The sequence below is a fragment of the Formica exsecta genome, unplaced genomic scaffold, assembly GCF_003651465.1.
Source record: "Formica exsecta isolate Colony F162 unplaced genomic scaffold, ASM365146v1 scaffold308, whole genome shotgun sequence".
In the NCBI taxonomy this organism is placed as follows: Eukaryota; Metazoa; Arthropoda; class Insecta; order Hymenoptera; family Formicidae; genus Formica; species Formica exsecta.
The window spans coordinates 1485548-1501018 of NW_021850337.1; the positions used below are offsets into that span (position 1 = coordinate 1485548).

The 15471-nt window shown below is 38.4% G+C and overlaps 1 protein-coding gene across 1 annotated transcript in view; it reads left to right on the top strand.

Annotated features, from left to right (window-relative positions):
• LOC115237728 (SLIT-ROBO Rho GTPase-activating protein 2-like) overlaps positions 1-15471 on the top strand; it is a 59808-nt gene that overhangs the window by 38006 nt on the left and 6331 nt on the right. The window contains 7 exon segments of the mRNA XM_029810964.1: positions 5960-6143; positions 8671-8836; positions 9618-9845; positions 13608-13736; positions 14053-14069; positions 14329-14533; positions 15024-15470. Of these exon segments, the coding sequence (XP_029666824.1) occupies positions 5960-6143; positions 8671-8836; positions 9618-9845; positions 13608-13736; positions 14053-14069; positions 14329-14533; positions 15024-15470 (1376 nt within the window).

Here is a 15471-nt window from a genome sequence, read left to right on the forward strand (position 1 = left end):
AAAAAAAGCTGTGTGTTCCGGAGGAAAAGCCCGCGTGATACGATAATACCGGGTGGTCGCGAGGAATACCGAGTGGCTGATGTGTATGTATGTGTGTGTGTGAGTGCATGTGCGTGCGCGTCGGCGCGTGTGCACGCGCGAGAGACAGTGACACGAGGAGCCCCGTCGTCGTGAGTAGTGGTTGGTGAACGTGGGTGAACGAGAGGAACGACGAGGACGACGACAACGAGCGAGCGAGCCGAGTTCTAGCCGGATAATAAATAACGCAAGGGAGAAATGTTCAAACTGGCCGGACGCCACGAGTGGGAGGCCTCGACAAAAGGTAAATGGAATATCCAGCGAGCGTGTGGGCGGCGTGGAAGAAAAGAGAAGGACAGAGAGGGACACGTTGTTTCCTCGTCCTGCGAGAATATAGGAGGTGACGTGCAAAAGAGAGGGGAATCGCAGATGATTGATAAGGGAGTTTCCGCGATACCGGGCGGGACGCACAAAATGAAAGGGCGAAAATGGACGCAGGGAGGATTGGGGATCGGGATCTTGAATCTTGAACTTATGGATTTTCTCCGACGATTCGAAAGTTCGATAGGTTTGATCGTACTTTCGGAGAGACAGAGACACGAGGAGCCCCGTCGTCGTGAGTAGTGGTTGGTGAACGTGGGTGAACGAGGAACGACGAGGACGACGACAACGAGCGAGCGAGCGAGCCGAGTTCTAGCCGGATAATAAATAACGCAAGGGAGAAATGTTCAAACTGGCCGGACGCCACGAGTGGGAGGCTTCGACAAAAGGTAAATGGAATATCCAGCGAGCGTGTGGGCGGCGTGGAAGAAAAGAGAAGGACAGAGAGGGACACGTTGTTTCCTCGTCCTGCGAGAATATAGGAGGTGACGTGCAAAAGAGAGGGGAATCGCAGATGATTGATAAGGGAGTTTCCGCGATACCGGGCGGGACGCACAAAATGAAAGGGCGAAAATGGACGCAGGGAGGATTGGGGATCGGGATCTTGAATCTTGAACTTATGGATTTTCTCCGACGATTCGAAAGTTCGATAGGTTTGATCGTACTTTCGGACAACCGGTTATATCGCACGATTCCATTATTACATTCTTGGGTGGATCTGGGGTCTTGTTTTAATAAGAATTTAGTTTAACGTCTTATATGATTTCGTACTTTTAGTATTTGATATTTTGATGTTATTTTACAAGTAATAATTCATAGAGAGTTACAGCTAACGTTATTTAAAATTGAATGAGAAAGATACATTATCTTTTGCTTATTAATAAAACAAGAGCGATTGTTTTGCTGTTATTATCTTTTTGGTTTTGTAAATCGCATTTTCATGATGCTGTGTGACAGAGGTAATTTATATTGTGAAAAGTAAAGCAAGATATTGAAACGTATGACTAATGTCAGATATTTATGACACGTTCGGGCAACGAAAGCGAGTATATATTTACAAACAGAACTGTGTGTTCGTGTCGAAGCATCGACGAATGTTACATATTCAAGTAGACATGTCGAATATTCCGAGACTTTTCTCGGAGAGGAAAAATTTACGTATTGACTGCGTTTTAGACTTCAATCCATCTTGTAGGATGCAACACTAAACGGTAGCCAGATAAATACAGAGGAAGTTTCTCTCTTTATGCGTTTTCTTATGTTTAGATTGAAAGTAAATTTATTTATTAAAGTTATTTATATATATATTCAAAAAAATAAAATATATAAATTATTATATATATAAAATATATAGATGTAGTAATTTAAGTAATTATTATTTGAGAAACGCTTGTTTCTATTTCATATAATTTTAAAAAAATGATCTCATGCTTCGCGAATTATTATGACTAAAAATTTCCATCTCTCGAATACATCATTTATTTTTAAAGAAACGTCTTCGATCAAAAATTGATAGTGCAAGGCGACGAAACTCGTTTCATCGCACAGTAATCACGGCGTCTTTGAGAATAAAATGGTAGTTGAACGTATTTTGGGATCGTCCTAAAGACTTCGACCTCGCTCTTTGGTTTCTCTTTCCTTCTCTCTCTGTCTCTCTCGGTAATCGTTACACACACACACACACACACACACACACACCTATTGTAATCTATATTTCTGTTCGCGGCGGGGGTGTGTATACTGCAACCGGTCGGCGCTTTGTCGTGGGTGGTTTTTAGGCGCAGCTGTTCTTTTTTGACTACCTCTCTTTCTCTCTTCTTGAGCATAGAAGCGTTTTTGTGCGCGATTCTCCTCTCGTCGTTGACGATATTCCCGAAGTTTTCACCCTACGCTGGCATCATCATAAAGTTTATTAAACACGATGAAAGGATTATCACGCCTTTTTGTTTTTATTTGAAAACTGATGGCTGACGAATAACAGGTTCAACATCTTTCTCATGTGTGTATCTCATATACATTAAACCTTATTTTTTTTAATTTACATGTAAAAATTCTGTACTCGTAAATTTTTATTCATTTACATTAAACTGCAATAATAACGTATTGTTCTATCCGTGTAATTGGGAACAGGAGAGTGATAAATTTCAAATAATTGCTGCAATATTGTAACATAAGTTTGCTTTTAGCAATATCGATTACATTAATATTAATTATTAATAGTATTAATATTAATTATATTAGTATTAACACTAATCTAAATAATATTAATATACTCTCTCATATTGTTAATAAATTATATTTATTAAAATTTATACCACCTAATTGTAATATAAACATTAATACTAATATTTCACTCACATCAGTTTAATCGCCAAAATTTCGATTTAAGATCAAAATCCCATGTCGTCGGACATTCCGTATACTAATTGCGACTAACAATGCAGCCATAATCGATCAATCAAAAGGATCGGGATGAGATTGAAAGATAACGAGCGGCCTGCATTGTACAGCCTATTTCGCTAATAGCGCCTATCGCGGTCTAGTTAATAATCATAGCAGGTCGCAATTCTCCGTCCCTAAAGTGCACGACGAGAGCGATGCCTCCTTCTCTTCGTGATCGGCGTCGTTGTTCGGTCGATCCGTTGTTTCCCCCCTCGGTTAGTAGCTCGTCAGTTGATGCATCCGACCACGATGCGCACATCGATCTCTAGCTCGTTAGATGACTAACTCGGCGGGGGTGCTGCATACACGGTGTCCTAAAGTTACCGAGTATCCTTTTGGTCCTAATGTCTTTAATTAATCTAGAGATGACTCTCTTTATTTTTTCTCTCATCTCCATCTTTTAACGCTATAAATCTTTGTGGTATTGTAAACTTTAAATGAAAACTCTGTTGAAATCCACTCTAAATTTTAATCATTTGTAATATATATATGATTTTGCCGTCTACTTTCTTTCTTAAAAAGATGGAAATTTTTAATTTGTTGGAAACTTTTTATTTTTATTCATCAATTACGACAGAAATTTATATCGGGAATAAAGATCGATGTGTTGAATCAACTAAAAAAACATGAAAGTTATACTATGATTTTGGAGTGCCCTATATGCAGCAGTTGCGGCTTTGTGTTGCACTCGGGAGTTTATTTACCTCCGTTGTGCGTTGCTTGCGTGTCTGCGTTTCGGGGTCAAAGATCGCTCTGCGTCCTTTCGGGAAGGATGAATCATATGAGCACGGAAGTAAGAAAATCGATAGAACCTTTATTTAGTAGTACATAGGGACTCCTTAGAAGGGAAATCCTGCTCGAACTGGCCATTCCCTCAAGACACTCATTGACAGCATCGCAAGTAAAACTGCCATTATATCATTGACAGTAATTCAAAAATAAACAACATAAATGATAAGAGAATTAATCATAATTACAACAATATTATTAAATATTATAGTATATATATATATATTTCAATATATACATATATTTCAATATATACTATAATGTTCAAATATTAAATTTTTTAAATTTAAATTTAAACAAGTCATTTTACAAATTTTACAAATTATAGGCATAAAATTGTAAGCATGGAAAATTAGTCATCGATTTATCAATCAAGGATTTTCTAATGCTTTAAAATCCTCCAAGTAACGTTAATAATCGAAGAAGGAAAATTAAATTTAATTAAATTTAAAATAATATTTAAAATAATTTTCTTCCTCTTCTCACATGTGTCTTTCTGTCAAAATTTTAATATAATTTTTTTGTTTCTTTTAATCTAGTTGGAGTCACGTAACGATTAAAAGACATGATTGTCGACTGTAACGGCAAAAAACTGCGGCGGATCTTTTTTATCCGCACTTGTGGTATTTCCCAGAATTAACATTATATCGCCGCCGCGTCGCCGCCGGTCATAAACGGTCCATTCGTGAGTTTCGAGGCTAAGCCGCCAATGAACCGATCCGTTTAGAGCTCTCGATAATTGGTAACACATGAGGCGAACTGACATGTGGCGTTTCTCCCAGGCGTCTCTGTTTTCTTTCTTTCGGGAGGGTAACCGACGATATTCCCGAAAACGTGAAGCGACGTCGCCGTCAGACCGATTAAACCTCCTCGATCTGTCAGGAACAGAACGTCCATTTTGATCCGAAGCGCGTCGCTCATGCTTATTTATCGCCCGAGCTTTTTTTTTCTTTTCCTTCTTTTAACGATGCGTTTGAATCGTCGGTTCGATGAAAGAAAGAACGACTTAAAACCATCGTCCAGCTCTTTCTCCCGGCAATCGTCCAATTACGCTGATTGATCGACGTTTATACGAAGACGGATACCCGACGAGAAACGGTATTCCCGCTTTCGGACTATTCGCTCCGTCGAGCGGATAATAAATTAAATCGAGTGATTCGGTACGATAATAGTCTGCTCGCGAGTCTGATTTCTCGAAAAACTTGAGGTAATAAAATAAATTTTATTTCTTAATTATTAACAGTGAATTATAAACATCGACCGAAAGAATTTGAAATAAAAGCCTAGAATTCTTAAAGAATCTTTTTCTCAAAATAGAATTTGACAAATATCTCGATAGGGACTTTATTTATTTCGAATATAGAATGTATACGAAAAAAAATGCTACATTAAAAACGAAAATTGCTCCCACTTTCGTCCAATCGATGATGGATTATGCGAGTAATGTATTCGCGACCGCGGTTGTCTCTGCGTCGTTTATTATCAGAGCCGAAGGAAGTTTCGGAACGGAAACGAGATACCGCCGCGACAATAAATCACGCGGTAAGCGCGATCGTCTTTCTCCTCGTCTCGGCGAAGTCTGCGAAACGATAGATTGTTTCGTGTCGCGTACACCGTTTATTTTTAGCTCGCTCGTCTCGCGAAGTCGGAGACATCGTTCCTCCTTCTCGTCATTGTCTCACGGATAACATTAACGGAATACGGATTAAAGGGATGAGAGAGAGAGAGAGAGAGAGAGAAAGAGAGTCGGAAGTTCTACAATCGTGTTAAAGTCCTTCGCTCGCGCGACATCCGTTACACCCAAGACATTATTATTCCGCGCAGCATCCGCCTCTCTGCCATTGTCATCGTCGTTGATGCAGGAATAAAACGACTTTGACGCGCAAAGGAGAGAGAGATTACCATGTCGATATATAGCAAGAAGCGAAGAGCCTAGTCGAAATTTGCATCTCGCAAAACGCAGTTTAAATGCATTTATAAGCTAATAAAAAATATCTGTCAAGATAATTAAGAATTGTTTCTTCAGACATTATTGTAAAGATGAAACAAATTTCTGTCAATTTTAAATTTAGCAACGAAGATCATGAAAACGCTTGGAATCTGCGGAAATTTGTTGCCGTCGACCGTAACAGATCGGTGTTTATTTCGACATAAAGAGAATCGAAATTTTTGTTCATCAAAGGGATTATACATTTCTCGGAGACGACCAATTTCCGGGGATTACTTTTTAGGGTCTTCGCGTGGTCCCTCCGAACTCCGATTGAAACCCGAAACGTACATCGCGATTAGAGCCGAGTCTTAACGTGGCTTCTTTTTTTTCTGTTTGCAGACATACGGCTACAGCTGAACGAGCAGCTGAGATGCCTCGACGTAAGAATGGAGGCGCAAGTCGCCCTCGTGGCCGAGCTCCAGGACTTCTTCCGCAGAAGGGCGGAACTGGAGCTAGACTACAGCAAGTCCCTCGACAAGATGGCCAGAAGTATACAGCTGAGGCATAAGGAGCAGAAACAAAAGTATGTCACTGTGTCTGTTACTAGCTGTGTTACTGCTACTATTCTTTTAAAAGCCATGTGTGCCTTCTTTTATCTTCGACATTTGAAATCAAGGAAACATTCAGATCTTGATCAAAAAATACAGCGATAAATGAATCGTAAGAAAATACATAATAAGCACAACTAAAAAATATTTGCCTTAGGAATCGTTTATCGTAATCACGCGCAAAATAATTTCGCAAGATACGATTTTGCATCACTTACATTAGGCAATTATGCCCAAGTAACTTCATTATTTAATGCAGCTAACTGGAATTTTTAATCGTCAGCAAATTTGTAGTTTAGCAGGGGAATTAAAACGGATATATAATAATTTCAAATATTTGTATTTGCCTTTTTACGCAGGAGTGTAAAATAAAATAAAATTAACAACGCGGAGAGATTTGTTAGTCGGATAATTTTATAAAAAGCGACGGTGCAAGAGCGGAAATAATTCCGCTATAAGTTGCGGCGTTAAATGATTAACGAAGGTACATGCGTTAATTAATTCGCTGTAATTCATGCGTGTGCACCACGTGTTGCATGGCACGATTGAAATGATGGCGCGTGTACATGTATGTAATATAGCGCGGTACATTTACTTTATCATATTACATTACGTTGCGCAACATGAATTATCTCTCGATTACGTTACGTAAAATTTCTATCAAATACGCGATTATATTTGGGTATAGACCTTGATCATGCATGATTAAATTCCGATTGCATAATTAATTGGCGCAGTGATCGATCCAGATACTTAAATATTTATCCACGTTTCTCGCTAGAATCAGTGACGCGCTCATAAGTATTTTAGCATGTTTTCAAGAAATAATATTTTTACTTCTAAGGGGGTCAATATTGGATTTCTCATTAATGTCTGGAGAGAGAAAATCAATATTTAATATATATAAAGAAGTATCTACTGGAAAAAGGATAATATATTTGACAGTTTGTATTTGCGATATTAAAATTATATTAAACATTTGGTTTATATTACATATATATATTAAATATCTCAGCAGAATACTGAATATGCAGTACAATCTTTATTGTAATTCTTGATGAAAAAAAAATATATATCAATCTTTATTGTAATTCTTGATGAAAAAAATATATATGTTATATATGTGTGAGTTAAAAATGCTTATCTTATAAAAGCCAAATAAAAACGTATTTCAAACAATTGCATTCAAAAATTCTCTAATTTGATGTGGAATTTTGAACAAAAATACTTTTCAGGAAATTTTTTTACAAGATTTTAATAGATATTTTATCTTATGATATATCGATATCGCGAGACGCAATTAACGGGGTGTGAAATTAAATTGTTGTTAATAGTTTTATATGAATTCCGTATTGCGTGACAATTTGTATTTTCTCATATATGTCTTTGATATACGCGATTGACATTTCTCGCGCTCCACTTTCGCGACGGACGAACGGAAAAGCAAACGCAGCCGCATTTTTCCCGCGTCCTACACGCGCGTGCCGCCGCTGTTGCTGCATCTGCGACATGCCCTAGTTTCTTCTCGTCATTCAACCCTGAACGCGTAGTGCCCCTTTTGTGCACCGTATTCAGCATCATCCACAAAAGGGATGCTTCTCTCGGGATGTACGACGCACATACAACATACGTACACACACACACACACACACACACATGTAATCCAGCGCACCGCGATACCGTACTCTTTTCCATCTCCGCGCGTTTCCCTCATTTCGCTTCGTGAGATATCGCGGATCGATAATTTCTTCTTTGCGAAGCCGCATCCGGGGTCGGTATGTGGTCGTCCCGGCAGTACATTCGTTCATCCTTTTGTCGCGCGAAAAGTAATTACCGTAAACTAGGTTTCACACATCATCGATAACCGGATGATTTTAAAGATGCCCCATTTTTGGCTAAAATTATCACGTTTATAATTTACAATATTAAAATAATTTTAGAAAGAGATACTTTTTATTTATAGTATCGAAGAACTGTTACACTATACAACGCAGTTTATATCGTTATTACAATTTTAGCATTTCTATGTATAATTTCAAAATAACTTATATCCAATGTATAATATTAAATAATATTTAAGCAGTCTTAGATTTGTAACACTAGTCTGATTTTGGGCAATTTATACATTTAATAGTTAAAGTATCACGACATTTAATTTTAAATCCGGAATAAAATAGAGGAATGCGAAACGTTATCTTTACTCACTTTACCGTTACAACACATTTGCGTAATATATTACGCTACCGATAATATATTATGCTATATAGCGTGCATTCGGTATGCATGAACGTGCAAGTGGAACGAGATCGCTGTTACGTGTATATAAACCTAACGATGGGGCGGTGCGTTTGAGGACCGCAAGATGAGAAGCGCGACGCTTTATCGGCTCGTTAGCGGCGATTTAATTGCCGTGTAATTACGTTGATATATACGTATATATGTGTAGGTACATTATTCGCCGTCCCGGTACAATATCCGTCTTTATCGATCGCTTTTCCGCAGGCGGGAACAATGGCCCCTGTTCTCCAGCTACGCTTGCTGGCAGCAGCTCGTCAACGAGACCAAGTCCCTCAGCAGGGACCACGCCGCCCTGTCCGAGGTCTACAGCACTCACCTCGTCGGCCGTCTCAATCAGGTGATGGAGGACGTGCAGCGAATTTACAAGCGTGTGAGTGTCATACACGTGACGCGATACGATGGCGTCGCTCCGCAAGCAGTTAGTTGTACGTAGTTGCGCGATTGCATCGCAGCCGTGTCGTGAGAAGTTCGACTACTCCATTGTCTCGTCGAATTAATTGCCTCGAATGTCTCTATTCCTGTTGCAGACAGTGTCGGGGTCGATAACGAATCAGTTTCTCGATATTAGTATCGCAATGCGTTGCAGTCTTACATTTACCCTGTAAACATTATATCATATCTGTGATTTAGATTCTCGAAATATTTTTTTATCGCGCTCCTAATCCGCGTGACTTTCTAATTTCTCATTGTTAAGTTAATCAAATTTTTCAATTTTTTTATGTCCTTGTAATTTTAAGATTTCTACTTTATCTCTTGAAATTTTTGTATTATTTTTTTTATTCTTGCAATACTTCTGAAATTTAAAAGTAAGACACAGGGATATTGTATAATAATAATAATAATAATATTGTAGTTTGTCATTATTTATCTTTTATCATATTTTATTATTCTTTCCGACGATTTGAGTTAAGTCAATTAAGTTATGTTTAATTTGAATTTATATTCCATTTAATCTTTAATGAAAAGTAAATTTATTTATATCCTTAATAATTTTGCGTACACATACGTGTTTTCTTCTTTCTAGGGTTAAATTTTGGCGAGAAAAGAAATTAAAATTAGAATTAAACTTTATATTTTAAATGCGTCCGCGACATCTTTTCAATCGCCCTTATGTCTTATCACTCGAAAGCGTTTTTTTCTGCTTGTTGCAGTGTCGCGAGATTGGCTACGAGACGCACGAGGAAATACTCCGAGTGCTTCACGAACTCCACACGACGATGAAGACCTACCAGGCTTACCAGGCCGAATCCAGGCAGGCGGAGACGAAGCTCCGCGTCGCCGAGCAACAACGCAACAAGCTCGAAGTGGCGAACGCGGACAGCCGCGACAAGCTCGCCCGCAGCAAGAAGTACAAGCTCATCGAGAAGGAAGTTAACAAGGTACATCGTAGAGTAGAATATATATCGAGAAGTGGTCGTTCGCGAATATTTCTACGCGAGAGAAGTATTCCTTTCGAAGTAGTTCGATGGTGCTTGACCCTCGCGAGAACTTGCGCAGTTTAAAGTTGCTCTTCCCTCCGGTTACATCAACTTGCCACTTTGTTTAAATTACATTGACAAATGTGTAAGGTTTGTTTCATAGTATAGTGGCAAAAAAGTTGAATTCAGGTTTTACACAGGATACTCTAAAATTATCACATTTTCTTTTATCTACGCTAGATGATATTTTGACATCTAATGTTTTTATATGTTAATATATATATTATATATTATATCTTATAACTCTTATGTATTATATTATAAAATATATAATGGTTTATATACATAATCTCAAAATTAAAATTCTCTATCGAGATAAATCTGAATAAATTTGGCATATTTCAAATTCAGTAAAATTAGATGAAAGCTGTTTTTAATGGAAAAAAAATACATGTGCAAGGGGCATTTGCTGCAAATAATATTATATATTATTATGTTTGCGATAACGAGAATGGAGATTCCTTCGATTGCACGCATTGCTTGAGATTTGTTCTTACGAAGCGACCCTGGCCGTGGATAAATTCGGCATATTGCGATCACGCGGGCGCCCTCAGATTTTGGCAACGACGTGTTATATTACGAGAGAGAGACACGGTCAGTCGAGAAATTATTCGTCAAATTGCATATCCGCAAGCGTGACTTTCCCTCTCGCTTCGTCATTCTGGCAAATATTAACACCTGACGCGGGCTGAAACGATCGTCGCTCCTGGCAAAGGATCAACGGTGATCTTACGTCAAAAGCGTACGATTTATTGCAATGATTAACGATGATTTTCTTTTTGCGACGATAAACGCGATGACGCGGATTCGATGTGCTTCTTTTTTGTCGTTACATGTCCACCAGCTGTTTGCAACGTCAAAGCGGCGCGCCGAGTAGGAAGTGCTTCAATATATTTTCGCTCTGTCGCATGATGACTTGTAAATAATGTCGGAAAATTCCTCGTATAATCTTCCGGAAAAAAATCAGAAATAAAATTTTTAATAGTATTGTAAATATTGTTGGAGATAAATTAAGATATTTCCTTCTTAATCGATGTAAATCAAGATTGAATTTATATTAATAAATATATCTGGTTTTTCGACAATTTGACATTTCAAAGAGAAACTTCCATATTTAAGAATACGTGTGTTTTAAGAATTTAAAACATTTTATAGAACAGAATTACATTTAATTTTTTTAAAAATTGAAATAATTTTATGTGAAAGATAATAGCTTTGAGAACATTATAAATTTACTAAGAAATAACTATGAAATTACTTATTTTATAAAAGCAGTATGATAAAATTAATTCGATAAATTAAGAATATGATTAAGAACTGATATTTGTGAAAAATGTGCAAATATCAAGGGATATTAGAGTTCCGTAATGTTCCTTTAAAGCGGTAAGGTACTTTGCACGGCTGGAAGCTTGCGTGTCTGGCCTTCGTCAATGCGATTGAAAGGAAATTGAAAGTACAGCTGGAACGAGTGGACTGCCGTCTGCTACGTCTTAATAATTTTCTTTCGCGAGCTCAACGGAAATGCGTTTATTACGTCTCGACGGCCGTGCCCTTAATTTTCTCTGTCACAATTTAACAATAAGAACATCATTAAAATCAACCGTCAGATCTGTCTTCGCGGAAGCCTCATCTGCGGTGTGTAAATCGCTAATTAAAATTAGATAATGAGGCTGCAAAATAAGCTTCCTTGTGTATAAAAATTAATTAATTTTATCCCCACGAGATTATCTATCTCTAGAATAATATTTTTAGAAAAAGCTTATAATACTGTATCGGTCTTGTGGAATACAACTAAATATCGTAATAATCGCACGCGCGTAAAAAACACAAATGCTAAAATATATCGATGTTTTCTTTCGGTTTAAGAATAGTTTTTAATTGTCACGACGTAGAGGAATAGTTTCTTAGATATGTACTCGGAGTATATTTCTTTTTTAATAACTTCGTGTCGCACGTTGCGTGATGCATGATTGCGCGAAGTTTGTATTATGCAACTGCGTTTTCCACGCCAATAAAGATTAAATTCGTGGCGCGATCGATGGTACTTTATATCCTCCGCCGCACGCTAACGGCATTATTGAGCGGAAATAACAGTCGCGCACGAAATATATCCCCGGTAAAGTACGAAGCGACGAAATGTGTCCAGCGACAGGTGGCGGAGACTCGAGAGAACCGAGAACTAGACGATATCCAGGCCAGTGGCAGGATGTCCGAATTAGGTGTCTGCGTCATCAGTCCAGCAATTGTTCTGCTTTTTGTCCATCGCCGTCTATCTCCGACGCTCTCATTTACCGTACGGTTCACAGAATCGAGCGGAGAACTGCATCCAAGAACCACGACTCTAGAGCGAATCTATCATCGTTCATTCGGAAACTCGTTCCTGCGATTCGCGTGCGACAAGAATTGTGATCGAACAACGATCGTAGAATTAAAATAATATATAGTAAAAAAAGAATGACATAACTGTTAAAAACTTAGCTTTTAAAAAAAAAAAAAAAAGTAAAAAAAGGCACCAAGTGCACGCGCCAGGTGTAAAAAACTCTTATGTAATATAATGTTATTTTATCCAAACTCGAACAACGATCGTAGAATTAAAATAATATATAGTAAAAAAAAGAATGACATAACTGTTAAAAACTTAGCTTTTAAAAAAAAAAAAAAAGTAAAAAAGGCACCAAGTGCACGCGCCAGGTGTAAAAAACTCTTATGTAATATAATGTTATTTTATCCAAACCAAAAAAATCAAATGTTGTACAAAATAGTTGCTTTAATTTTCTGCAAAAATAATAATATTGAAAATATCATTGGGGCGTGCACTTGGCACCTTTTTTTACTTTTTTTATACATATATTCGTGCTAAGATTATATGCTTTGCTCTCTTTCTTTTGTCCATATGGCTCAAAGGTCCCCGAGGACTCGAAGCATTTCTCCAGCCTATGTCGGGAGGGTATCATCCATCCTATGGAGTGAATCGGGAGAAATGCTAGAAAATCCGTATGAAGCGCGTGTCTCTCTCTCTCTTTCTTTATCTCTCTCTTTTCTTTTTTCCACTTCATCCCAATCCGAGCAGACGCCGACCGAGGATTTAGGGTCGACCTGCTAGCGGGGGTTTTTTTGCCGGGCACATGCAACCCGATGGAAAAATAAATAGCGCTCCCCTTGGCCAGCGCAGCTATAAGCGCGATAAGACAGATGGTTGAAACGGCCTGGAAGCAAAAGGGACATCGAGAGAAAAGTATAAGAGCCAAGCGGCTTGAAAAAAAAAAAAAAGAGAGAGAGAGATCGACGACACGTGCAACCGACTCGTCGTCGTCGCATTCGATGTCATCGCTGGCGTTAAAAGAACGCAAACTCTCCTTTGTATATGAAATGATATGAGGATCGCAGAATTTTTTTTACATGATAGATATATATGTCGCAATACATACGATATCTTATTTGTGAAAAAATTAAGTTATTACTTTTCTTCATTAATATCAAAAATTATATTGTAGTTACAAAAGCTAATGTGTCATTATACATTTTAATAATTAAAATATTGTTGAAAATATAAAATACGCGATAACGACAAAGAGATATCCGGCGAAACGAGAATTCGAATAAGTCTAGATTCCGGTTTTCGAGGCGCATCATCGTCGTCTGATCTGGAATTTCCTTTTTCAGAGGAAGAGCAAGTATCAGGAAGCGAAGCTGAAGGCGCTCAAGGCGAGAAACGAGTACATCTTGTGCCTGGAGGCGTCGAATACGACGATACACAAGTACTTCGTCGACGACCTATCCGACCTCATCGACGTAAGTTACATACGCACGTGCACTCCATTGACCCCTCGCGACCACGCTTTCTCCGGTCTCCGCAATCGTTGCACTTGTTTATAGCACTATAACATTTGTTACTACGCGAATCGTCCGAATTAAATAGAATCTAGTGCTTACCGCGTTATATTAAAAATGTAATTTATATATTTTTTAATATAATTTTACTTGGAAAGTAGATAGAGAAAGTATTGATAAAACTTGTTGTTTTTAGACTGTTTAAATAACAAAGTAAGATGATAAAATCGACTGAAAGATCATGAATGAAAAGCTATCCATTTATTTCATTTATTAGCACATTGAATGCCGAATGTAAATTTTGCGTCTCGTCGCGATGAAAGATAGGATGCTAACTGATTGAGCCTTCTTTGCAATTTCCGCTACTAAAATTTTCAGTTTATCAATTAATCTGTTCCCGGTAGTCGCCGGAGCCCGAATTACAGAAGATGCTCGAGTCGAGTTTGAATTACTATAAACTTTATTAAACTTTCAAGTTCTCAAGCTCCACACATCGTGTTTCATAAAATTAATTTACAGTAAATTATAATATAATTAAATTTATAATATTGAGGGTGACATCGCTGCGAACCGAGTCAGAAGAGGTATGGAAGACTCTGGAGACTGCGGAGGCGAGTCTGCTCGAGATGCTGACTGCCAAGGATTATGATTGTTCGAGATACTTTGGCGAGAACGCCGTGCCCACGTCCAGACCGCCGGAGACGTTGCAGATCAAGCTACGAGCTGACAGACAGGAGACTGAAGAATTCTACCTCACAGTAAGTAGCACATAAGATTGTCTCCTACCTTCTCTCCTTCACGGCGAGCAGACATGCGGCCGTGCGGTAGAATATTGATCGTCGCATTAGCATTCGAAAGATAGAGGAAGTACGCGTATAAGGGACAAGAGTAGAAAACGGTCGCGGAGGACGATACCTCGAATCTATTATTTTCCTGAGATAAAACAATTCTCGCATGAATATTTCGAAAAGTATAAATTCAGAAATAAAACGGCATATTACCGATTATTGTCTAATTATTTCCTTTTATCTATATTTAGATTAGATTGCAGAAATAGAATTAAAATTTTTTAATTGTGTTCCATATAAAACAACGATTGACATAATAAGTAATAAAGTTTGCCAATCATAAGAATTCTTGAGTCTTCAGCATTAAAAACATGCAAATAAAAATCCGCGGTATGTTATTTATCATCGGATATTGACATTTGACTTGATATTGATTTTGACTGTCACATGATATTCGTAGAAATTCAGGGAGTATCTTCTCGGCACATCGAGAATAGCCAGGCTAGATGCAAAACAGGAGTACATCCGGCAGAGTTTGTTGGACGGCTCGAACGCCAGTCCGAATCCGTCGATCTCCGCGACGAAACAGAAGCAGGCGCGCCGCAAGCGAATCGGCCGTCTACAAATGAATGGCCAGCCAAAGCTGTTTGGCGGTTCGCTCGAGGAGTATTTGGAAAGCACGAATCAGGAGATTCCACTAATCATGAAGAGTTGCATTCGCGTGATCAACCTGTACGGCTTGCACCATCAGGGTATCTTCCGTGTGTCGGGCTCACAGGTGGAGATCAACAATTTCCGCGAGTGGTTCGAGCGCGGCGAGGATCCACTGGCAGATGTGACCGACGCTTCGGACATTAATAGCGTCGCCGGGGTGTTGAAACTCTACCTAAGGGAGTTACGTGAACCGC